Source organism: Carya illinoinensis, chromosome 2 (assembly GCF_018687715.1).
Source record: "Carya illinoinensis cultivar Pawnee chromosome 2, C.illinoinensisPawnee_v1, whole genome shotgun sequence".
In the NCBI taxonomy this organism is placed as follows: domain Eukaryota; kingdom Viridiplantae; phylum Streptophyta; class Magnoliopsida; order Fagales; family Juglandaceae; genus Carya; species Carya illinoinensis.
In genome coordinates, this window is record NC_056753.1 from 17,337,704 (window position 1) to 17,365,499 (window position 27,796).

Genomic DNA, 27,796 nt, shown 5'->3' on the forward strand with positions numbered 1-27,796 from the left:
GCCAGTAACAGAATGCAAAACAAAATATATGATCAAAATATCAAAGTGACAATTCAGAAATATTCATATACAAATGTCTTTGGCATAACATAATTGATCATCATCATATTAGAACATATTCCATATTTAACTCCCATGGTAGGGTTTTGCTTTCCCTGGTAGCCAAATAAGGAGAAAATAGAAGTGAAATCTTCCCCTTATCATTCTTAGAGCCCTAATGTGAACACACAAAAAATCACGTAGAAAATCATTTTGTTTCCTAAGTATATGTACTCAAAAACAGAGATGATGGTACCAACACAATAACAGAAATCATAGTTTTACATTTGTGGTTAGGTTAGAACATAAACAAAAGTAGATATAGATAACATGATCATATACAAAATTTCAGATTTCATATTTGCTCTTGTCACACAATCGAGAACAAAATGTCAAAAATTTGCTTATATCTATACCAATCTTGACAAAATATTTTTATTTTCTTATTCGGATACAATGAGTAATACAGAACAAAAGGACAAAGCTTGTTTCCAGTGTTCCATAACAAAAATATGCAAGTCTTTCAAAAAAATCCGCCTCAGTCCATTTTTAGGCAAAGTTTAGCATAAGAGCATTGTTTAACGTACTGACTCTTGCAGTGTATTATCTAAGCCTTGGGTCCGACCTCTAACAGTATCACAACCTAAGCAAAAAACATTCACCAAAGGGTTAATAACTCAAATAAGCATAAAATTAACTTTACTAATGAAAACCCATAACCCGAACTACAGATTTAGCATGCACAAATCCATCACAACATTCAAAGAAATTCACTACTTCCAAAAAACTAGCCCATCCTCCTCGTATTTGCTTAACCATTTAACACAAGCTCACTATTATTCACAAACTCATTCCTGACATGTTATACAACAGTCCACATGTGATGACCCGCTTTTACGTGTATTTTCACTGAAGGAGTTGTTTTTAATTTAATTAATATATTGGTTTATTTATTTTAAATTATTGTGTTTTAAATTGGTTTTAATTTATTTGATGTTTTGTTTAGTTTATTTTAGTCGTCTTACGGTTTTTAAAATCGTTTTCGGCGGATCAGTTTTTGGTTTCTGGAGTGAGGACTGGACCTCATTTCTTTTCCCTCATCTTTTTTTTTTCTTGTCTCTTTCTTTCTTTTTCCTTCTTTTTCTTTCTTTTTCTTTCTTTTCCTCTTCTTTCTTCTTCTTTCTCTCCCGCGTACGCCGAATAGCTCTCTTTTCTCCTTCCCATCGCCGCCCCTTTGACCGCCCGGTTCTCCGCCGTCCGGCCGCTGTGTAGTGCACCACCCCCACCATTCTCTTCCCCTCCCACCAGAGATCATCCCCGCCGTTAGCCGCCAGCCTTGTTTTTCTCCCTTGTCGCTGGTTGCTTTCGCAGCCCAGAACCGCCGCTCACCGGCGGCGTGGTCTACACCACCCACCTAGTTTTCTTCCCCTCTCACCGGTAAACATCCCCACCAAGTTTAATCTCCATTCGAGCCACCGTTAACCACCACGAGCTCCTCCAAGCTACATGGATTTTCACCGATTCTGGCGTCGTCGCACCACCTCCGACCACCATCTCTTCACAGCTTCTTCCCCTACCACTTTCCATCCCAACCCACCCAATTCCTGCCTCAATCCGTTGCCGAAGTAGCTCCCACGAGCTCAACTCCGTTCAGCCCCTTTTTGGCTTTCCACCGCCATTTCCACCACCACCCACGGCCAAAACTTGTTTCCCTTAACTTTATAAATATCTCAAGATCATTCCCTATCAATTTCGTGCCTTGGTTTGTCCCCGTTCGAAAGTGGGTAATTTATTACCCACAACCACAGTGTAAATTACACTTTTACGTTGCTTTTCCTCCGCCGTTTGCAACGCTGTGAGCTTTCAAAAAATACCGTATAATGCTGTAAGTATTTTTCAAACTCTATTTTTAGTTTTAAATATATTTTGCTCATACAATAAATATTTACTGTTGGTTGGTTGATTCCGGATTGAGTCCGAGGAGTTCGGGGGTCGGATGGATTGAGGACAGAGTTGTTGGGTTGATGTTGATGTTTGATTGAGATATTTGTGCCTTGATGTTTGCCTTATATACTTTACGCATGTTCGTGTTTAAAAAGGGAAAACTGGGTTTTTCGTGTAGTTGCATGCATGTACATATGTTTGAAAAAAAACGAAAGCTGGGCTTGTAAGGGAGAAATGAATTATGGTATATGTGAACGGTTGTACTGACTGGTTTGAGTTAGAGGCACGTGTAGGGATGGTGGTAAGCAGGGACGGTGGTAGAGTCCCGCCTACAATGCACGCGTAGGGATGGTGGTAAGCAGGGACGGTGGTAGAATCCCGCCTGTGATTCCCGCCTATGGTGCTCGCGTATGGACGGTGGTGAGCAAGGATGGTAGTAGAGTCCAGCCTGTGATTCCCATCTACGGCGCTCGCGTAGGGACGATGGTGAGCAGGAATGGTGGTAGAGTCCCGCCTGTGATTCCCGCCTACAGTGCTCTGACGGTCTGGTTTTTGGACCATTATCGGGGATAATGGCGAGGTTATGTTTAAAGGATATATTTTGGGCCAAATGGGATTTTTGGCGTGCGTGGAAAAATATGGTTTTATGAGTTTCATGCATTGGCATTCTTCATGCATATTATTTGAGTTTTAATATGTTTTTATCTAGTGGTGTTTGGTTTTTACTTACCTGCGGAACCATTTTTGGTATTGTAGATTTTGGTGCAGAATTCGAGGAGGAGAAGGAGGCTGAGCCCGAGGATGTGGCTCTGCCGAAGTTCTGAGTTGGGTTATGCTTTATATTTGGCTTTGAAACTATATTTGTGTTTTGTAATATTTTAATGTGTAGGTTTTGAACAACTTTGTATTAAACAAGAAAAATTCTGGTACTTAGTTATGACTTTCGTTATCCGCTGCATGTTTTTTCGTGCACATTTGTTGCTTATACATGCACTTGGCACTAGTTGATAGGGTGGTGACCCGTGATGTCATTATCCGGACGTCTCGATTTTTTCGTGTCCGTGCGTGGGGATTTGGGGGCGTCACACCACACGTTCAAACATAACTTACACTCGACTTATCAAACAAATCGACAACTACATTTACTTTCGACAAGTCCAACCAACATGTCAAATAACCAAACAACCACCATTAAGTCTTGTCTATTCACAACACTATAAATCCAAGACCCTTGGCATGTCAAGCAATAACCTAAACATCCACACTATAGAGTCTCCTCTGCCCACAAGAACATAAACCAAAGACTCCCAACTTGTCAAACAACCAAACATCCCACAACTCGACATATCAAGCAATCAAACAGTCCACACTTACAAGTCAATTCCTTCCTTAGTCTCCAACATTACATGCAAAAGAACCTCCACACACCAACCCACTATGTATTCACTACCTTAACAATTTCAAACACACAAACAGAGATAGTGCAACCTTCCACAAGACACCAACATACAAGTCACATATTAAAAATGTGATTACAAGACTATAACTTACTTGCATTACGGTGTTTTGTCTTAGTTCAATACAAAATGAGAGAGGGTGTGTATGTGTAAAAGCCTAGGCATAGATGAAGACTCAGCCATAAAGGACTAAATGGGCCATTTGGTAAGTTGGCCTTCTTCTTCCTGAAACTCCTCTTCCCCCATTAATTTCTCTCCTTTATATTTTTCAGCTTCCCATGTTTTTATAGTTTCTTTTACTTTACTGTTTCCAAGCCCAATCTAAACTCAATAGACCCACTCTTTCCCTCTCCAACAGATTTTTGGTCTTCCAGTGCTGCGGTTCATGGGTCTCACCGAATCCCAATGTCCCCATCAACCTCTTGCCGCTCTCTTGTGAGAGATGGTAAAGCTCTCACCCACTCTCAGTTTTCACTCACACACATACACCCTGACACCCATTCACTCTTTGTTCTCACTCTCACACATCCACACATGCCGATTCTCACTCATGAAATTATCTTCAGAGAGCTTTTCCTTATCATGCCACTCCATTGTTACGGACACCATGTGACGTCCCCAAATTCCGTTTGGGATCGGACGAACATTTGAAGCGTCGAGACATGCAACACAAGGTTACCTGCCCCCATTCATGACATATAAGATGCAATATTCCTAACATGCATCTAACAATATGCAATATTCGCAGCAGATACATTTTTTCTTTAGCAATACTATGCACCAAATTGAAAATTTCCCAAATGCTTAAAACATATTTCATATATAAAAATCCATTGAACAACTAAGATCACAACACTAGTCCAAAATGGTTATGATCCAAAAAGTACTAGAGATGCAACTCAATTGTACAAGTAGTAATTTACGTTAATTACTATATTAACATTTATGTCGCACCGTCGCTTAGTCAACTGTGTCTAGTTGATCAGCTCCTAATTCTCCTTCAGGTCCTGTAACAAGATCTACCATTCAGGGGGGGGGGAATGGTAGTTGGGACTACCAAAGTGAGATTTGATTACAAATCTCAGTAAGTTAACAAAAAACTTCCACACAAGCTAATAATGCATGGATGACAGTAAAAGCATAAATGCATAATCAAATTCATAAGTAATTAAAGCATAACTTGGAGTACAACATAGCATAATTGACATAACTTAAATTGAAACATGAACTGAACTTGACTTGACATGAACTTGATCTGAAACTTGACTTAGCATGAACTTGCTTTGAAACTTGAATTAACATGAAAAATACATACTCCACAGTTGTTGTGGCCCCATGTATTCTATGTGTAAATAAATACTCCACAGTTGTGGTGGCCCCATGTATTCTACACAAACTTGACTTAACATGAAAAATACATACTCCACAGTTGTTGTGGCCCCATGTATTCTACGTGTAAATAAATACTCCACAGTTATTGTGGCCCCATGTATTCTATGGAAACTTATTCTTTAACTGCTTAAATACATACTCCACAGTTGTTGTGGCCCCATGTATTCTACGTGTCACAATTGTTGTGTCTCACATAGTGTATGCGCCACAATTGCTGTAACCCCATACATAAGTAATCAAGATGAAACGTGACTGGAATACGAAATGACTGAAGCCCTGACGTAACATAACGTGACTTGAACATAACTTGAAATACATGACCAACTTGAGATAGAAACATTTCGTAATATGGCATAACATATAATAGACAACATATTTAACATGACATACTTACAACAGTGAATATTACATGACTTGACATACATGTAATAGATGGCATACTTAGCATGACGTACTTGTAAGGTACAGTAATACATGACAGAATATATTATGTAACAGATAAAAAATTGATGATAGAATAAATTCTATATAATAGAAAATTACGTGATAACTTGGAATGGCATGACATATATGATAACACACATACATACACTGTAGTTCCTTTACTTAGCACACATACACAGTAGACTGCTAGTAAGTTAAAAGCTAACTTACCTCGATCTCCGCGTTTCTTATAAAACTTCAAGTGCGATCACGAGTAACTGTAATTAGTGATTCTAAAAGTTAGAACTAAATCACTAATAATTTGAAATATGGAAAATACTAACTTAAAGAGTAAAATTTTCATTTTACTCTCTACATGTGGGAAAATGACCGTTTTACCCATAACTTAAGGATTTTGCATACTAACTCCAAAAGTTTCCAAAATTTACATTCCTCATGTAAATTTGTCCTAAACTTAAATATCAACTCAGAAAAATTTAAAACAAAACACAACTATGAAGAATACACTATGGCCGAAACATCCATAGGCCATTTCCCTTGATTTTTGTTGCAATTCCTTCCAACTTCAAAACTCATGCTTAAACCAAAATTTTGCAACAAACATCTTCCAATTCTAAGTTCAAAACCATACTTAAAACATCCATTTAGAAAAAGCTAATAATTAACACCAAACGTTTTTGTAAAAAGATCCAAGCACTTGAATCACAAGTTTTGACCTTAAATCAAAACATCTCCAAGAATTTCAAAAATCAAATCTTACTTCTAACATATTCATAATATCATCCTAACATCAACCATGCTTTAAATCATCAAACTAAAGTCACCAAAATCACAAAATAACATTTGGAGTTTTTGGTTTTACACTTAGTCCAAAAACAGAAACTTTTTCCTCAACTAGTTTTGATAAATCTCTTGATCTATGACTTATAAATATATGATCTTCAAACCAAACCATCACATGGTTTAAAAAGATGTCCTAAAACATATATAAGCTTCTAATTCAAGATCACATGGTTAGAAATTAACCAAAACATAAATTTAGCCAAGAATATCCACACTTTGGCTTATCTGACTATCCCTTTGCATAAAATTTCATATCTTTGAAATTAACATCAAATATCTTCAAAATAATAATATAACATGTATATAAGATGCTTTGGAGCCTCCAATAAAATTATTAAAGTCATTAGAATTGGTTTAGACCACCAAAGAGTTAAACTTTCTCAAAACAGAAACTGTTTTTCTTCTTCCAGTTTCTAAGTTTCTAAATCTAAGAAAATCTTTCATCAAAACCTTTAATCATGCAAAAATCCTCAACCAATAGTCACATATACATGTTAACAATACTCCATAAAAATTTCGGACCAATATCTATCCATTAGCTTGGTCAAAAACTCCAAACTATAACATATTCTCCAGTTTATCTCCCAGAATGACCTTTCTATAGTTTATATAATCTTTGACTAACCAAATGATCTTCAAATGGGAAAAATAATATATTCATGTAAACTAGACTAAAAAAGGAACAACTTATATAAAGGAGACTTTATGATAAAACACTTACAAAAGCTTCGAAATGGGCATGCAAAAGAACTCCTAAAAGCTGTCCGAGAGAAAGTATTTGATATTCTTTTAAAGGAACGTGTAAATGAATATAAGTTTGTAGGTGATGGCTGGAGTTACTTATGGACGAGATAAGGAAGATGATAAGGCTGGAGTTGAGAGTTGAGTGTAGTTTTCTCCTACCCAAAATATCTATAAAAGATTATCTCATAATATTCTATCCAATAATATCTACAAAAAATCAACTTAAGATATTTTTATCTAATAATATCTATAAAAATCAACTCAAAATATTTTTACCCAATAATATTCACGAAAATTACCTCAAGATATTTCTTTTTATCCAATAATATCTACAGTTTTGAATAGACATTTTGTCCGAGAATATGAAAAAATATTATTGCGCCATTAGACTTTAAATAACCCTCCGAGTCTAATGGCACAAACCATAATACATTTTGACACTTTAAACTATCTCCAATAATAAAAAACACACTTCTGATACCATAGTAAACAATAACACTAACTATGTAGTTAGACAAAAACCTATACGATTAATGGATTCGTGAAAACTTATGGGGTTTTCATGAGGTTCTTAAAGTTAATAGAAATTTCACAATTGAATTTCTAGCGGGCTGTTACACACCATCTCCGATCTCCTATTCACACAAGTAAAACCCATACACTCTTCAACTTGATGGTTCACCTTCCCTTTTCCTTTTAACCCACTATTTCAGTGATGCTATTTTGGTGTTTCTGTTGTGGTCGCAGTGAACTAGCCACTATAAACACTGCGTGCCACCGAGTTGGTAATTTTGTACACTAGAACGGTATTGAATGGGGTAAGTCTCTTCTCTCACACACTAATCTTAGTTTTGCACAACCTAAATTTTCACACAAATCCCTCACAACATGCCCTTTGTTTTCGCATAAGCCATTTTTCCTTCAAATTATATTGAAAATTAATTATTGTTGGGTTGTGTGAATACTAATCGTAGGGTAGTAATCTAGTCCTAGGCAACACTATATCACTCACAAACCAGTAGATCATCACTTCGGGATTGTGAAAGGTAATCAGGAACACTAGTGTTTAAGCCATGATTTATGTTAAAAATTCTTTTATCTACATCGATTGGAATATTTGTGTTGTTATGATATTCATGAATGAGTTAATGAATTATATGAAACTTTGGTGATAGTGTTGGGTGGTTTGGAATTGTTGTGGTTGGTTGGGGTTAAAGTGGTGGTGTGAATGGAGCTTTTGTGATTGTCTGAAGTTTTTATGGTTCTTTTGGGTTTAAGTGTTGTGACAGAGGCAATAGAGGACATTTACCAGTGTCGAGCTCAGTGAGGAAATTCGTCAGTAGCAAGAGCCCTAGAAGCAGCGGCATTAGCATACTAAGTAATTAGCCAAAAGTCAATCTCAGGTGCAGGGGAATAAATAGTGAAAAAATGGAGAGAGAGAGAGAGAGAGAGACACACACACACACAGTGAGAGGAACACTGGTGGAGAGAGGAACACTAAGAGAGATAAATAGAGAGACTAACAGTGAGGTACTTATCAGCATTAGCGATGAGAACCCAAGGTAGAATGGACGACATGAGAGAGGGACCAAGAGAGGGGCTTATGGAGAGAAAGACCGCATCAAGGTGGAGGAAGTGGGCCTTATGTTGTGGCAACTTGCTATAGCATCATGTTGGGGTGGCTCAATTCGGCAGTAGCATGGGTACACAATGACTACGACAACTAGATAGATGAAAGAGAGAAATTGAGGTAGAAAAAGAAGAAGAAGAGAGAAATAGGCTTGGAGCTTACCAACTTCAACTAATTTAGGTGAAGGAGCTTGTTGGCGACTAGAACATAACATGGAGAAGGCAGCAGAATGCAACACCTGTAATGCCCCGGTCTCGGAGGTCCAGGGAGTTAGCTCATGTCACCTTTCATCATATCCCATAACACAATTATATACTCCAAAGAATCTATAAAATATTAATTTATTTGTTCAACACAAATATGTATGTTTCTCCATAGGGACACCAAATAAATACCTCAACATAAAAATAATATTATGTGAAATTATATTATTCAGTAATAAGATCTTTTAAAAAAATATGAATATAAGAAGTAATAGTAAGTGTGAAGTTTTACATGGGCTTAGTTTTAATTGAGTAAAAATATTAGTCATGCACTTTATATTTTTATAGAAATAATTTAGAGTTTAATAGTCAGAGAAATTAAATGGATATTGATGAATTTGAGAAGTGATGGTATTTTAGGATTATGAGAATTTTAGGTTTTAAGGAATTAAAATAGGTTATTTAATTATTTCAAGTTCAATTAGGAAATAAGTGCTCAATTGGAAAATTTACTCAAGTTACATGACTATTCTATAGGTGACGATTAACATTCCTCGGCACTGTTGTGAGGAAATTCAAAGAAGTTAAGAAGTAAAGGTAAGCAAGGCTCCTATGCTAGACTTTAAGAAAATAAAATAAACTCAGGTTGATTTTAAGGAAAATATTAATGTGCATTATATGTTTTGCAAAGAAATGTGAAAACAACCTCAGTCATGTGTTCTACATTACTCATGAAACTTTGTATAAGAAGAAAGTATTTTATGTCATAACTGGTGTAGACATAGGCTATTTTTGGCATTCTGTTTCTGAATAGTGTGAAAAATAGCAAATATGAAATATGAGAACTTTTGCATGCTTAAGTGAAAATGCTCTAAATCTGTTTTTAATTTCATGAAGATGATACGAATTCATTTTGTATTCTGATATGATATAGCATCTGAAAGATCTTTGGCATGACTTTTTGATTCTATTATGGTTTTGATTCTGATTCTATTTTTGTTTTGTTCTGTTATGGCCCTGCCATGGGTGATAATGGTGGCATACGACCCTACTAGGGTAATAATAGTGAAATACAACCCTGCCACGAGTAATAATAGTGGTATACGACCTTTCCATAGATAATAATAGTAGTATACGGCCTTACCATGGGTAATAATTGTGGCATATGGCCCTGTCACGGGTGATAGTAGTGGTCTCTATTTGAGTGCACACCATTTAGTGACAAATTGATTTATGTCCTGCTGGACTATCTGCAGATGCACAACCCTATTACGGGGGTTAAACATGGCTTCTGTTCTGACATGATGTCCTGATAAGATGATGATGATGCTCAGTTATAATATGCCAAATGATGTTTTTGAATAAGAATATTTTTAGACTTTCTCTTTGATTTTTTTTTTTTTTATAACATGTTATGATTCTGCATTCTGAAACTAAAAATATTTTGTTTTGCATTTTGAACTCTGTAAATACTCATGTTTACATACTAGTATATGTCCTCTACTTACTAAATTGTTGATATTTTTGATGGCTCAACTGGAATTGTGATGGTTCAACTGGAAATTAAGAGTAGGAAGTATTAGCAAGATTTGACCATTGTAAAGGAATAAGTGCCAAATAGTACAAGTAATTGTTGGAGAGTCCTATTTAGTAGATTTCTTATTTTCTATTATTTGGATATTTTGAGACATGGATGTTTCTGAGTCTTTGTGGATATTTTAATTTGTTATGTTCGAGTATTTTTATTTTTTTTGGTATTCCTAAGGAGGAACATATATATTTGTGTTAAACAAATAATTTTATATTTTACAGAGTATTTGGAGTATTTATAAATATGTTATGAAAGATATTTTAAGTAATAGTGGCTAACTCCTTAGACCTTTGGGATTGGGTCATTACAACACTAAAACCTAAATGCAAGGGAAAATTGAGAGAGAGATGAACAGATGAGAGAAAAATTGAGAGTATGTGGGGAGTGAGGCACGAAGAGAAGAAGATAGAGCAGTTATGGAGAGAGGTGCATGGTGGGTGTGAAGTCGGGGATGTGTGTAGCGGAAAAAGGGAAAATGAAAGTGATGGTGGAGGAAGAGAAAAACTGAAAGGGAAGGAAGAAATTGTACGGGTGAAAAGGGGAGAAAGAGAGGGAAAAGAAGAATATATATTTACCAAACCGAAGTAGTTTTGGAATTCTCTGTTTTTTTTTTTTTTTTTCCTATTGGGCTGGGTTGGTTTTAACGACAATGGATCTAGGGTTCCCAACAAGGGCTTGGGCATAAAATCTAGGTCATGACATTATCCCCCTCTTATAAAAATTTCTTCTTCAAAAGTTTCTTCGTATAACTAAAGTTCACCTCCAATGACTCATGAAGTTGATAAGTTTCATCCTATATGGCCTTGGTGACTCGTGGTCGAATGTGCTTCCAAGTGTAGAAGTGTCAAGTTGTATCAAGGATAAGTCTAGGATCGTATTCCACAGGGACAATGGGTTATCAAAGCGTATAAGAGATTGGTGAGTAACAAATGAATCAATTATGAGAGATGAAAATAAAATGAAAATGCAATGCAAAAATAATCGAAGTTTGAATTAGAGTTTCTAATCAAAAAGGCAAATTAACAAACACTTGGATTGGGTTTGAGACTCTCTTTATTTTGGATTCTAGATAATTTTCTCAATTAACAACCCAATCAAGGCATTGATAATCGGAAGATAAATAGTTAAGCTCAAGTTTTGCAATATTTTCCTAAGGGATTCTCTACTTTACTAACCAAATACACATTAACAAACAACTTGGAGAGGCCTTGATAATTTTCAAGCTTTTGTTGTGCCTTACGTCAATAACAAAACAAGAGCAAAAGCCGCAATCTATTTTCAATTTAAATCCGACTAGTAACATAGTGAAATCAACAATTATCAACAAAATATTGCATTAAACTAGAACCTGAAATAAATTAAATCTCATCCCACAACCCAAGTTTCTGAAATTAGCTACACATGATGTTTCTAGCGGTAAAAGTAAATCTAAGTTGAGTCATGACAAAATCTAAAAAAAGAAAAATATCTGAATGAGATAAATCCTAGAGATGCTGCCACTGCCCGTAGGAAAACAAACACTAAAATGAAAACTGAAATATAAATTGAGAAAATAAAATGAAGAACAAACCAGAAGAGAAATGAAGAAACAACAGAATGGAACTTAAAAGAAAGGTCTTAAGAGAAATAAAATAAAAAGCAATCAACAATGCTGTCCAACCAACCGGAAATAAACTAAGACCACCGAACAAATAAACTAAAAAGCTGAAAGAAAGAATTAAAACTCTGCTGCAGCTGTATGAAACCGAAAAGAAAAGAGAGAAATAAAACTCTCAAAACTGCCTAGCGTCTCAACGAAAAAGTAAGGAAAATAAAATTCTGCTGTAGCCAAATGAGAATGAAAGGAAGAAGAAAATCCAAACTAAGCTACTGCACCGAATGAAAGAGACAAAGTGAAAAGAAAATAAGCTCAAAGCTCACTCTACGGCTGATCTAAACAGAAAGTAAAGGTGAAAGGAAAACCAAAAGCTTCTGTCCCTAACATTCATAGTTCAAAACAGAGAAATAACTGTCCGTAAAAGCAAGAATGAACAACTAGTGTGCACTAGGAACAAGTCAAATGAATCCGATTCAACTAAACGGAAAACGTAAAAAAAAAAAGGAAGAAGAACTCTTGTTCTGCAAACGTAGAACGAAAAAAAATAAGCAGAAAAATGAAAGAAAATCTGTCTTGCGTCTAAACAACCAACCAAAAAGAAAATAAATTCAAACCACCTAGTTCAGGTATGGAAAACAACAGCAAGAAACGTAAAAAAAATTCAAAGCAAAAAAAAACTCTCCCCCATAACAATCCGTCCGGTCTACTACGTGAAAAGTAGAATAATAAAAAAACAAGCTACTCTAATGCTGCCTCTAAATAAATAACTCATCCCCTCCTGCTCTCGGTGCTGCATATGTGCATGTGTGCATGTTGGTCTGCATGTGTCCGAATGGTCTGCATGTGCATTGTGTTCTGCATGAGTGTTGTCCGAGTGCTTTGCTGGTTTTGCACTTTTCTGCATGTGTGAGTCTTCTTCTCTTGCTGTAGTAGCTACTGCACATGTGAGTTTTCTACTTCAGCTATCCAAAGGTCTGCATGTGTGAGTGTTCTGCTGTCCGAGTGATCTTGTTGCTGCACGTTCATCTACTCTAAAAAGAAGAACAAATTTGTTGTCCTGCTGATGCTTTTCTGCATGTGTGCATGTGTGCATGCATGTGTGAGTGTTGTCCGAAGGGTCTTCTTTTTTTTGCTGTATGTGTGAGTTTGTCCAGCGTGTGTGAGTCTCTTTGCTGCTGTGTTTGTCTGCAACGTCCAGGTTATGTGCTGTCCTGGTGATGCTTTTCTGCATGTGTGCATTTTTCTGCATGTGCTGTGTCCGAATGAGTTTGTTCGAGTGAGTGTTTTGCATGTGTATTGCCCAAACTACCCCTGTTATGAGAGGAATAAAAATAAAATATTTATTGTCATGTGAAGTAATTGTATTATAAATCTTTTTAAGCACAAAAATACCAGAATTTATCAATTGACTCAAGTATTGTGATCTATTGCATAATTAAGTACTTAAATCATTTTTTTATTAAACAATTTATTCACTTAAGTAACTTAATCATGCAGTTTTAGCGCTTCATCACACCCCCCAACTAGCTTTTTGCTAGACTCTAGCAAATAAAGTGAATGAATTCATGCGAAGGTGAGTTTTCAACTACAATTTCAAAAAAAAGTTCGAGGATCACATGCCATGAAATAACTTGTTGAGTTTAAGAACACTGGAGATAGATTAATATGAATTTTGTATCAACTGAGAGATTTATACACAATTTAGTTAATCAACCAAGGGAATTACATGTAACAAAGCTTGCTTTCTTTCAAGTGCATAGAAATGGGGTTAGAATTCCAAGATCGACTACCAAGAGACATTAACAGTTTCAATCACAACAACCAATCTGAAAACCACATGGTCTTACTCTAATTTAAAACCATTGTAGTGGCGGCTTTCACGCTATTACACTTTGAAAGGCACCTACTTTTTTTTGTAAGGGCCCTGGTAATAGGCAGCCTTTTCCACTACACAAATGTAATTTTTGTTTTTTTATGTTTTTAGATTTCCTAGTGGGGGAATCGGACCTATGAACGTGCGCCTATCCACACTTTCACAAGTAAGCCCTTACCACTAGTCTGCCTAAAGGATTTTTTTTTTTTTTGGATCCCTGGCTTGTCCCTTTTCTCATTTAATTCATTTCAGATCTCTTCCTAAGCCATAAGGATATGGTTCATTAGAGTATCAAACAATTGAAGTGTAAATCAACCAACAATGACTCAATGTAGTCTTTCTAGGCCTTCCGAGTATGTGTTGTGTGTGTTTTAGCAAAACTTTTACATCTTTCCCTTGGTTTAACAACTAAATAAAAATGGATAAATCCCTCTTTTGACATAAACTCTTATTTGCACTACATTCCACATGTTCCATGACCTCAACAAATCTCTCTTTTTTTTTCTTTTTTTTTTTTAAATGAACCAAAATATGTCTAAGGCATGCAAACAGAGAAATAAATTCTCTTCCACCCCCCAACTAGATTGTAACATTGTCCTCAATGATGCAAGAGAAACAAAAGAATTTACACAAAAAGAGCAGTTAAGGGGCAAAACAACTAAAAGAAGAACCGAAAATTCAAAGAAAAGCTGAAGGAAAGAGGAAAAGGAAGTACCTGGATAGCTTTGAAAGGAATGCAGCAAAAATAAAAATAAAAACTGAAGAACAAAAGAAAACAATGAAAAGAGATGGATAGATCAAGAACCATCAATTAGGATCAAGCAAATGTAGAGTAGATTCCTCAGGTGCAAAGTTAGAAATAAAAGGCTTGAGCCTTTGACCATCAACCTTAAAAATGTTACCATTGAGAGGATTCATTATCTCTATAGCACCATGAGGAAAAACAGTTTGTACCACATAAGGCCCACTCCATCGAGACCTTAACTTACCAGGGAACAAGTGTAACCGAGAGTTGTACAATAACACTTTTTGATTAGGCTCAAAAGTCTTACGTTGGATGTGTTTATCATGGAAGTTATTCATTCTTTCTTTGGACAACTTAGAGTTGTTGTAGGCATCCTTCCTCAACTCATCCAACTCAGACAACTGCAATTTTCTCACACAACCAGCTTTATCAATGTTAAAATTGCATTGCTTAATGGCCCAATACGCTCTATGTTCCAACTCTACAGGCAAATGGCAAGCCTTACCATACACTAGTCTATATGGAGACATGCCCAAAATGGTTTTAAAGGCTGTTCTATAAGCCCACAAGGCATCAGACAATCTCAAAGACCAATCCTTCCTGTTTGGGTTAACTGTTTTTTCAAGAATGTTTTTAATCTCCCTATTTGCTAGTTCAGTTTGTCCATTGGTTTGAGGATGATAGGGAGTAGAGATTTTATGATGGATACCATACTTCTTCATTAAGGCCAAGAAATGCTTGTTACAAAAGTGGGTGCCATTATCACTGATTATGGCTTTAGGCATGCCAAACCTTGCAAAAATGTTTTCTTTTAAAAATTTTAAAACAACTTGATGATCATTAGATTTGCAAGGGACTGCCTCAACCCACTTAGAAACATAGTCAACAGCAAGCAAAATGTATAAATAGCCATAAGAAGAAGGAAATGGTCCCATAAAATCTATCGCCCAACAATCAAAAATTTCAATCACTAGTATGGGTTGCATAGGCAACATATTTCTCCTAGTGATTCCTCCTAATTTCTGACAAGGGTCACAAGTTTTACAAAAACTAAAGGCATCCTTGAACATGGTTGGTCAATAAAATCCGCTTTGAAGAATTTTGGCCACTGTTTTGTGGGCTGAAAAATGTCCACCACAAGCTTCCGTATGGCAAAAATTTAAGACACCAGAAATTTCATCATTGGGTACACACTTCCTAATGATTTGATCTGAACAATACTTGAAAAGGTAAGGATCATCATAGAAGAACGATCTCACCTCATGCATGAATTTCCGTGTATCTTGAGCGCTCCAATGAGGTGGTGTTTGTCCTGTCACCAAGAAATTTACTATATCAACAAACCAAGGCAAATTTTCAACTAACATAAGATGTTCATCAGGAAAAGAATCAAGAACAGGTGTCGGTTGTTTAGTTTCAGCAACTGTGAGCCTAGACAGATGGTCGGCTACCACATTCTCTACTCCTTTCTTGTCCTTGATGATAATATTGAACTCCTGGAGTAAAAGTATCCATCTAATCAACATTGGTTTTGCATCTTTCTTTGTCAATAAATACTTGAGAGCTACATGGTCAGTAAAGATGACTATAGGAGAACCAAGAATATATGCACGAAACTTCTCTAAAGCAAATACCACAGCAAGTAATTCTTTTTCAGTAGTAGAATAATTTTTTTGAGCAAAATTCAAAGTTTTACTTGCATAGTAAATGACATAAGGAATTTTGTTCCTACGCTGTCCAAGAACAACTCCTACAGCAAAATCACTTGCATCACACATGATTTCAAAAGAAAGTGACCAATCAGGAGGTTGAAGAATAGGAGCAGTGGTTAGCAAAGTTTTAAGCCGACAAAAAGCTTCTTGACACTCGGGTGTCCAATCAAATTTTACATCATTCATCAATAGCTTACATAGAGGCTTAGAAGTAGAGCTAAAGTCTTTGATAAATCTCCTATAGAAACCCGCATGCCCAAGAAAAGATCTAATGTCTTTTATTGACTTAGGTGTAGGAAGTTTAGAAATCAACTCAATTTTTGCTCTATCTACTTCAAGTCCTCTAGATGAAACAATATGTCCCAGAACAATGCCATGTTGTACCATGAAATGGCACTTCTCCCAATTAAGTAGCAATTGCTTCTCTTCACACCTGGCCAAAACAGCTTGTAAATTGATTAAACAACTCTCAAATGAATCACCAAATAAGAAAAATCATCCATAAACACTTCTAGAGTGTTCTCAATCATGTCACTAAAGATGCTAAGCATGCATCTTTGAAAAGTTGCTGGTGCATTGCATAAACCAAAAGGCATTCTCCTAAAAGCAAAAGTACCAAAAGGACAAGTAAAGGTGGTCTTTTCTTGATCCTCTGGTGCTATTTCTAATTGATAGTAACCGGAGAATCCATCTAAGAAACAATAAAAGGCATGTCCAGCAACTTTTTCTAACACTTGATCAAGAAAAGGCAAAGGAAAATGATCTTTCCTAGTGGCGGTATTCAACTTCCTATAATCTATACACATGCACCAACCAGTAGGAATCCTCGTAGGAATCGATTCATTTTGTTCATTTTCAACAATGGTAAGCCCGGATTTTTTTGAAACTACATGAATGAGACTTACCCACCTGCTATCCGAGATGGGGTAAATGATACCCACATCAAGCAATTTCAACACCTCACCTTTAACCACTTCCTTCATTGTGAGATTCAACCTTCTTTGCATTTCCCTCGAAGGCTTTGCATCATCTTCTAAATAAATCCTATGGGTACACTCCAAGGGACTTATACCTTTTATATCAGCCATTGTCCATCCAATAGACTTTTTATGCTTCTTAAGGACCTCTAGCAATTTATCTTCTTGTTCACTAGTTAAGTGAGAAGAAATTACCACAGGGAAGGTGCTTTGTGGTCCTAAGAAAGCATACTTCAACTCCAATGGAAGAGGTTTGAAGTCCAAAGTTGGGGATTGCTCCTCCGAAGGCTTGAGGGTTGATGTCAATGGTGGAAGTTGCTCAAATTTTGGCCTCCATGGTGGTGTAACTTGCTGACCTATTGAGGAAACAAAAGATGAGTCATTAACATTATAAAATATTTTCAAATCTTCGTCAAATTCTTCTAAAGAATCAATAAGTTGAAAGTAATGTGTAGAATTTTCATCAATGAAATTTTCCAGCAAATTCACTTCATGAACTTCTTCAACTTCTTGCGGTTGCCTGCAAAGATTAAAAATATTTAGCTCCAAGGTCATATTTCCAAAACTCAACTTTAAAACTCCACTTCTACAATTTATAAGTGCATTAGAAGTAGCCAAGAAGGGTCTTCCTAAGATAACAGGTGCTTGGAAAGTAGAATGATTAGTCAATTACATGTCGAGTACGACAAAATCTACTGGATAGTAGAATTTGTCTACTTGAACCAAAACATCTTCCACAACACCCCTTGGAATCTTAATAGACCTATCAGCCAACTGCAATGTGATAGAAGTAGATTTCAACTCACCCAATCCAAGCTGAACATAAACATTATAAGGCAATAAGTTCACACTTGAACCTAAGTCTAATAATGCTTGGCCTATTTTTGAGCTCCCTATCATGCAAGCTATGGTAGGGGATCCTGGGTCCTTGTATTTGGGAGGAGTGTTGGTTTGGATAATAGCACTAACCTGCTCAGTAAGAAAAGCTTTCTTTTGCACATTCAATTTTCTTTTTACAGTACATAAATCCTTTAAAAAGTTAGCATAGGTAGGAATCTGTTGAATAGCATCTAACAATGGTATATTAATCCTAACTTGCTTAAAAATTTCAAGAATTTCAGCGTGATGCTTATCTTTGTGCAAAGGGGCTAATCTTTGAGGAAAAGGTGCAAGTGTAGTGCTTTGGACACTTCCAGATTTCAAAGGATCATGTGCCTCATTTTCAGAAGGAGGTTTAGAAGTGTTACCATTCTTTTCTACCTCTTGAGCTGGAATGCCAATCACCTTATCACTTCTCAAGGTTGTAATAGCCTTGACTTGCTTGACATTTGAATCTCCTGCCACACTTTGAAATTGGTGGTTTTGGCCTTGGGGATTAGGCTGAGATTGTGCAGGGAATTTTCCTTTCTCTTGAGCACTCATGGTTGTAGTCAACCTTGTGACTGACCCTCGAATATCAGCAATGGCTTGTGAATTTTGACTGTTGATAGCAGCTTGGCTTTGCATGAATTGCTGAAAGTTGGTGGACAGCTGCTGGAAGTTGGTAGATAATTGCTGGAAATTGTCTTCAAGGTTCTTTTTCTGGGCTGGCACCATGTGGTTGGCATATTGAGATGGTCCTGGACCTCTTGGGGTAGTGTAGGGTACAATTTGTGAAGGACCAGCTATGTTGGGTGCAGGTAAAGCAGCTTGTTCACCCCTCCAACTGAAATTAGGGTGATTTCTCCATCCCGAATTGTAAGTGTTGGAATAAGGACCTGAAAAAGATTTAGCAACCATATTAACAGCATTAGATTGATCCAAGAGAACTTCTTTGAAGGCAGGAATGGTCGGGCAATCATTAGTTGAATGCCCTTGGCCCTCACAAATATTACAGCTCAAGGTAATCTGAGGTACAGCTTGTACTTCATTCACTTTCTTCATTTCTATGGTTTCTAATTTCTTAGAAATCATAGCCAACCTAGCATTCAAATCATCTACTTCTCTCAGATTATATTTCCCACCCCCTGAAATTGTCTTTGAACTTTTCGACCTATCATGAACATCAGATGTATCCCATGGTTGTGCATTTTCAGCTAGATAATCAAAATATTCAAAAGTTTCATCGGGTTCTTTGTTAAAAAATGCTCCATTACACATGGTCTCCACAAATTGTCTCATTTTTGGTTGCACCCTTCATAAAAAAAACTAATGACCCTCCAATTCTCATATCCATGATGAGGACATGCATTTAAAAGGTCTTTGAATCGTTCCCAACAATGATAAAATGTTTCCACATCCTTTTGGCCAAAATTCATGATCCGTCTCTTCAAAGCATTAGTTCTATGCACGGGAAAAAATTTCTTTAAAAATTCAGTTTGCATTTCTTGCCAAGTCCCAATGGATCTTGGTCTTAAGGAATTCAACCATGTCTTAGACTTGTCTTTTAAGGAAAATGGAAACAGTTTCAATCTTATGACTTCATCAGTGCATGTTCTATCCATGAATGTGGAACACACTTCTTCAAACTCTTTGATATGCAAATAGGGGTTTTTAGATTCCATACCATGAAAGTGTGGTAATAGTGGAATCATCCCAGGTTTGAAATTAAAAGCTTTTGCATTAATAGGCAAAATGATGCAAGAAGGTGTGCTAGTCCTAACAGGCTGAAGATACTCTCTAAGAGTCCTGTTTGGATTCTCCACTTCCCTATCATGATGCTCATTTTCAGCCATGATGCTATCAGTGTCTGATGATGATTCTACAGAAGATGATGCAGAGCTAAAAAATGTCAATGATTGTGTCCTAAATAGTCGAGATGTATGGTCTCTAGTCCAACTAGTCATACAAACAAGAGCAGATAATCAAAGACCATGAAAAATAAACAAAGAGAAGGAAAAAAAAAGTTAGATGTCACATAGGCTGTGAAAAGGTTCACAGCTCCACAACGTCCTCTCAGCAGTAGAGGATAGCTCTAATAAGCACCAGTTGTCCCCGGCAACGGCGAAGGCATTGGGAGTCGCAGTATCCAACATGGGGGACGTCGCTCGAATGCTGCTGCATATCAACTGGCTAGACATGCTTGGTCCAATTCTCAAATGCAATTGTGGTGGCATTCTATTCCGGCTTTTATTGAGCATGTTATCTTTGCTGATCAATTATCCTGTACTCAGTTTTGAGGCCTTTTGTACCTCTTTGAAATGAATATTAATCTTTCTATAAAAATAAAATAAAATATAAAAGTTACGCCTAAAACTTTGTTAGATTGTTTTGTGCACTAGATGCTCTAGGGGACCATTTTCGTAAAAGAGCTGGTCAAGGTTGATGTTGAATGCTTTCTTCTTTATGTGCTCTTAGGCAACTATTTTTTTGAACTTGTGTTGCTATGATTTTGCAGGTGAACTTTTTCTTGTTGCAGTGGCTTCTAGGTGTTCGGACTAAGGGCACAGAGAGACAAGGAAAGGTCTCTAAGCTGACCAAGCAAGAGATCTTGATGTTCAATATAGGATCTAAGTCAACAGGGGCACGGGTTCTTGCTATAAAGAATGATTTGGAAAAGTTGCAACTTACATCTCCTATGTGCACCAATAGAGGGGAGAAGATTGCCCTCAGTCGATGCGTTGAGAAGCACTAGCATCTGATTGGTTGGGGTCAGATCCAAGCTAGAACCACACTTGACATCTTGCCTTGCCCCATTTGAGTTGAATTTATATGCACATAGATAGAAGAAGAACAATGTGGAACGTTAGGCAATTGTTGGGAATCATTTTTGTCGGATGGATAAGAAAACATTGCTTTCATTGCCATTATTTCTAAAGTTTCATTTTTCTTTTGGGATTGTGTTACTTTGTGCTGTCAACATCTTTTGAGTTTTGTAGTATTCATTTTAATTTACGAGGCTATTTCTTATTGATTTATCTTGGCCTATTCAACGTTTTGCTTCTTGCATTGTTGTTTTCAAATTTGAACTGTATTGGTGAGCAAATGATTGGCCTCAATTTCATTATAAAATCTTTTTTCTCAGTTTTTTTGTTTTGCTTTTGTTCATAACATTTCAGAAGTTGAGATTGAAGACTGGAACCTCATGGCTAGGACATGAAGAGATAGAAAGTCTAATAAGTTGGACTTAGTTCAATCCATATATATATATAATATTCTAGCTAGTATGTATGGTAAATTGGTAATATGACTTATTCTATATTTTGTAAATCAATTATACTAATTGATTTATTGTATTTCCATAATATTATTTTCCTAATCTCATTCATCTATAAATAGGGACATATTTTATGTATTCAAGAACAATTGACAATAGTAAAGTAGCCCTAAAAGTCTCTCTTCTCCATCTCCTTTTCTATTTTATTCAATTTTCTACCTTAGTTTTTTAAATTGCTTGAATCAAAGCTGTTCCCAGTTCCCCTCGCATGGATCCAGCAAAGCTCAAATGCTCTACAGCTTTCTTAAAAGTCTATAACATTTTCAACGAATTTTGGCAAACCAATTATGAGTTTTGATAAATATCTTTATATAGTCTTTAAGGTAAGCTATAAAAAAATTAGACCCCTCTGCAGTTAATTAATTCTTTTCAAATTCAAGTTGCTAAATCAAATTGATCCCTCAATTGAAAATTCGTTACCAAAGAGTACCTAAAAGTGATGCCACGTGCAATTAACTGTTGGCCACTATCTCCAAAAAATGTGTTAATATTATATACAGACACATGCATATATATATACACAATCAAAAATAGAATGGATAGAAGATTCAGAATAGCTTGAATCATAAATAGCTTGCTGCATATGCACGCATGCGTGTAGAAGTAAACTACAATTTGGAGGATCCGTTCTGCTCCTTGCCCCTTAATTTTGGTAAACGCAAAATTCACCGGTAACTCATTTAATTCTTTCCAAAAGTTCGTAGATGGGTCCATTGCTCTAAACTAGAGAGCGCGAATTCAAAATTCGTTACTTCAAAATGTTGTAGATAGGTCCATATATACATATAATTCTTGAGCAAATCCAGGTTTTTGTCGACTTTTATTTGATCTCATGCTACAATTACAGCTAGTTGCTTTCGGCGCCTGCGGGCATTTGGGGTGGAATTTGCAGACAGCGACAGACCGCTTGATGTCAATATCATGAATTGTGCATTGGACGTTGATCAACGAAAGCTTTCTATAGCCCTTTCATCCCAAGTCCCTTCTTACAACACCTGTAACGCCCCCATACCCGGAGGGTCAAGGAATTTGTTTCTGTCTCTTAAAACCACTACTCAACAATACGAATATATATTCTAAATGACAAGAAAACAACTTCATAAAATGTAAAACTCATTTATTCCAAACCTATAGGTTTCTTCGTAACTGAGCCCGAATATGTAAAACAAAATAAGAAGATCGAAAAACTCCACAAGGCTCAAAAACCGTACCCTTCACTCACAATACTTTCATAGCAAAGAATTAAGTTCTTAAATAAAATACTCCAATGGTCCCTTGTCCCCTTTGGCACTTATTCAAAATTGGTAACCCACTTGTGCCTATCAAGCACTTATTCCACTATGCTCAACTAGTCCCATCCATGCTTTCTATTCTTCATGTTCAACTGGCATCTCAAAGTCCGGAGGGAAAATTTTATACCCTTAGCGAAATCAGACATCAGAGGCCACTATTTTACACCCATGGCAAGGTTGGATATTAGAGGCCACAATTTTACACCCGTGGCGAGGTCAAACATCAGAAGCGAAATTTATAATCGAATCGGCCAAGGGAGAGGGGGAAAACCAGTCGGACTAGTTCAGTAGTTTGGACTTTGTTTTGGACTTTTTTTTTACCCTATTTCTAGATAATTTGGGACTATTTTTTGGGTTACTTTAAAATCTTAGTTCCCTGTAGTGAGTTTTTAAAGCCAATTTTAAATAATTCAAGTTTCATTTTTATTTTAATGTCATTTGTTATGATAGGTTTAAAAAATAAATAAATTAGTGATAGTTAAATGGTGATGGCGTAAGTAGATACTACTATACTAATTACTAGATAAGTAAAAAATAAAAACAGCTCCACTAGATGTGTAATACATATTACAAATAAAAAAAATGCAACTAAAAACCATAAGATAAATAAATGACAACAATTATTGTCCTTTATTTATTTATTTGGAGAAACACTTTCATTCATTGGATTAAATGTTGAATACAAGGAGGATAATCCTCAGTAAGTAAACACTCATAAGAGAGTTGTTCTAAAGCATATTTGGCCAAACAACGGGCTACTTCATTGACCTTCCTAGGGACATGCCTAATTGACCAGCTGTGAACCTTGTATACCAGGAGCTTAATGTCCCTAATGAGGATTCCAACTCAGCTCTAATTCTCCTCCTTCCTTTTGATAGAGTTGACCACTGTGAAAGAGTCAACTTCGAGGATGATCTGCTTAACTCCCAATTCAGCACAGAAGGTTAAGGCTCTTAGTGCAGCTGCAGCTTCCCCCAATAAGGGGTTAGAACACACAGATTTTGGGGAGCAAAGAGTGGCAATGATGCAGCCTGCTGAATCCTTGATCACTACACATGTGCTCACCTTAGAGTTGCTTTTGTCGACGGCTACATCCCAATTGACTTTGTAGAAATTAGGAAGGGGAGAAGACCACTGGTTAGAGATGGCCGGACACAAACCCTTTTGGTTATTTAAGGCCACCCTCAAATGAGAGACAAGAAGTACTCAGCTTTGTGTACGCTTGTTTGGAAACCTGCATAGGGGGGACCAAAAATATTCTCAAAGACCCAAGTAGTCCTCTGGTTCCAGATCTGTTTGGTAGTGAAAGCCATCTCAAAAATTTCCTCATCAGTCAGATTGGCCATAATGTCCTTCAGTATCTCTCTAAAGGAACCATTATCAACTCTAGTCTTCTGAATCCTCCTCAAGGATAAGGTCCATACATCTTGAGCAGCCTTGCATGACCAGTTAGCATGAGCAACAAATTCTGGATGGAGTAGATAGATTGGGCACAATGGGGACTCCACTACCTTCCTTTTGTATAGATTTAGCTTAGTGGGAAGGGATTCATTGGCAGCTCTCCAAAGGAAGGACTTGACTGCATTAGGCACCCTAATTCTCCAACATTTTTGCCAAACTTTGGTTTTGATTGGGTCATTGAAGACTGACCCAGCCTGTTTTCCAAAATGGACCCTTGCAGATGGTAAGCACTCCTCACTGAAAATTTTCCATTAGCTGAGCATCTCCAAGTTAACAGGTCATGGTTCCTACAAGGGCTAATGGGTAGCATGCTAATTATGCTAGCCTCTTGATCTAAGAAAATTGTATCGATTAGAGGGAGGTTTCACCGTAGGGTATCCAGGTTAATTAATAAGGATACTTTGGCATCCGCCCCAAGGACACTGATTGGAGATTGGACACGATAGGTAGAAGGACTAGGAAGCCATTTATCATGCTAGATCCTCACACTACAACCATTCCCAATTTTCCAGATTAAGCCCTCTTATAGTAGGTGCCTTGCTAATAGAAAACTTCTCCAAACAAATGATTCATTGCACCTTGGTCTAGCTAAAAAAAAGTCAGATTTTGCGTAGTATTTAGCTCATAATACCTGAGTAGCAAGGGAGGACTGGTTTTGGATGATTCTCCATCCTTGTTTAGCATAAGGCAAGGTTAAAATGTTCAAAATCCCTAAAGCCTAGACCTTCAGTACTGTTAGCTTTACCACAATGATGAAAAGTAGGAATAAAATTACCTCCATACTTACCTCTCTTCAGCCTTTTTGAAGTTGATTTTCCATGAGAATTTTGGAATGACCTGACTTGGATACATGATTTTGAGCATTTACACCTTAACTTCATTTGACAAAAATAATATCTTTAGATGTGTGACAGCAGATAATGACACTAGATATTCTTTTCTTTTGGAAGTCGTGTACCCTAAACCAGTTCTATCATACTGGACTTATGAAAAACTCAACATTTCTTCCAATTTTCATGTTGCAATTTTTTGTTTGCACTCTTGAAAAATTTTCAATGTTTTTTCTAGTGCAGTCATTTGATCATTTAACCTTGATACTTCAACATCTGAAATGTTCAGTGCTTCAGAAAGGTTATTCATCTCATTCTCCACAGCAATGAATTTATTGTATAGCTTCTTGTTGAGCTTTTTTAAGTTTGACCACTTATTCACATAAATCATTATATTCTTCCTATACACTCAACTTTTGGTCAGCATCAACAAGTGTTACATCCGAGTCACTATTATCACATTCACTCTAAGATTTTGTTAGCACAATCTTGAGATAATCATTAACAACAGTAGAAAAAGTCATAAAAGAGTTTTCATTATCTGACGATGAGCTTTAAATTTCAGAATCTGAACTGTCGCTAAGTGTGACATTAAATGTTTTTCCTTTATTTCTTTTTTTTAAATTTGGACATTCAACTCTTATGTGACAATATCCAAAACATTCATATCACTTTACTTTGTCATTTTTCTCAAATTTATCTTTATTTTAATTTTTAGATTCATTTTTCTTTGTAGGAAATTCTTTACCTTATTTTTACTTTCCACTAGCTTTCATGTTAAACGTGAATTTTCTAAATTTCCTTGCAATGAGAGCTATGTCCCCATCATTCAGATTTTCTTCGTTAGAAAAACCCTCATAATCTTCTTTTATAGTTCTTAAAGTGATAGACTTACATTTTCTTGTTTGAGGAAGTGAGGATTCGTATGTTTGTAAGGAACCAACCAGCTTTTCAACCTTTATTGAATCCAAATATTTGATTTCCTGAATAGTAGTAACTTTAGGCTGAAATATTTCGGATACAGACCTCAAAATCTTCCTCACAACTATTGAGTCTTCGACTTTTTCATAGAGATTAAATCTAAAATTTACAATATCGTTAAATTTAGCATGGAAATCATTAATGCTTTAATCTTCCAACATCTCAATCGCATCAAATTTTGTGATTAGCAATTGTAATTTTGAATTTTTCACAATTGTTGTTCTTTCATGTATAAACTCTAAGATATCCCATACTTCTTTAGCAACCTCACACATGGAGATTCTTTTAAATTTTTAAGGGGATACAACCATGAAAATGGCATTCAGTCCCTTGACATTCCAGTTGTAGTTGCTAATCTCATCTTTTGTCCAAGCATCAATAGTTGCCTAGGGTTTAGTCTGTCCTTGTTCAACTGAGTACCATACACGTTTATCCAATGATTTGAGTAAAGCCCTAATACATACTTTCCAATATGCATAGTTTTCCCCATTGATTGAGTTTCAACCAATGGATTTCCAAGAGAGAAGCCAATATTAGAAGATCGCCAAAGATTCTAGCTGATACCGAGTTAGAGGCAAATGAATCGTTTGTCGGGTCAAGTAAGATAGTCAATTAACAATAGTTTTGTAATTTAGAACTTGCTTGCAATGTGATCCATGCTCTTGTAGAACATGTTTCCATTGATTGCCCTACCACACTTCAATGGGAAAAACTATGCATATTGGAAAGTACGTATGAAGGCTTTCCTCAAATTGTTGGATGAACGTGCATGGTACTCATTTCAACGAGGATAGACTAAACCCGAGCTAACTATTGATGCTTGAACAAGAGATGAGATTAACACTGTAACGGGAATAGCAAGGGACTGAATGCTATTTTCGTGGTTGTATCCCTAAAAGAATTTGAAAGAGTCTTTATGGGTGAGGTTGCTAAAGAAGCATGAGACATCTTAGAGGTTACATATGAGGGGACAAAAGTTGTGAAAAATTCAAAATTACAATTGCAAATCTCAAAATTTGAAGAGATTAAGATGCAGGAAGATGAAAACTTTAATGATTTCTATGCTAATCTTAATGATATTGTAAATTCTAGGTTTAATCTCAGTGAAAAAGTTGAAGACTCAATAGTTGTAAAGAAGATTTTGAGGTCTCTATCTAAAAGATTTCTGCCTAAAATATTTTTGCCTAAGGTTACTCCTATTGAGGGAAGCAAAGATTTGGATGCAATAAAGGTTGAAGAGCTGGTCAGTTCCTTGCAAACATATGAATCCTCACTCCCTCAAACAAGAAAAGGTAAGCCTATCGCTTCAAAACTATAAAAGAAGATTGTGAGGATTTTTCTAATGAAGAAAATCTGAACGATGATGATATAGCTCTCATCGCAAGGAAATTAACATGAAAGCTAGTGGAAAGCAAACACGAGGTAAAACATTTCCTGCAAAAAATAATAAATAAAATTGAAAATTGGAATAAAGGTAAATTTGAGAAAAAAACAAAGTAAAGTGTCATGAATATTTTGGTTATGGTCACATAGGAGTTAAATGTCCAAATTTTAAGAAAAATAAAGGGAAAATATTGAATCTCACACTTAGTGACTCTTTCTACTGTTGTTAATGATTTTCCTCAAATTGTGCTTACAAAACCTTAGAGTGAATGTGATGATAGTGACTCAGATGTAGCACTCGTTGATACTGACCAAGAGCTAAGTGTACAGGAAGCACATATTGATTTATGTGAAGAAATGGTCCAACACAAGCTGAGAGTCTTGGTGAAAAAAAGCCTATTATAGTTGTTGATGATGATTTTTCGAGATATACATGGACAATCCTCTTGAGAAAAAAGTTTGA

At 36.2% G+C, this 27,796-nt stretch overlaps 1 protein-coding gene across 1 annotated transcript; it reads right to left on the minus strand.

Annotated features, from left to right (window-relative positions):
• Positions 1-23,530: 23,530 nt before the first annotated feature.
• LOC122301750 lies at positions 23,531-25,360 on the minus strand. Its single transcript, XM_043113134.1, has 3 exons — positions 25,230-25,360; positions 23,913-24,376; positions 23,531-23,766 (listed from the first exon to the last, which is right to left on the minus strand). Exons 1-3 carry the CDS (start codon positions 25,358-25,360, stop codon positions 23,531-23,533), a joined length of 831 nt encoding a protein of 276 aa, XP_042969068.1.
• Positions 25,361-27,796: the final 2,436 nt, after the last annotated feature.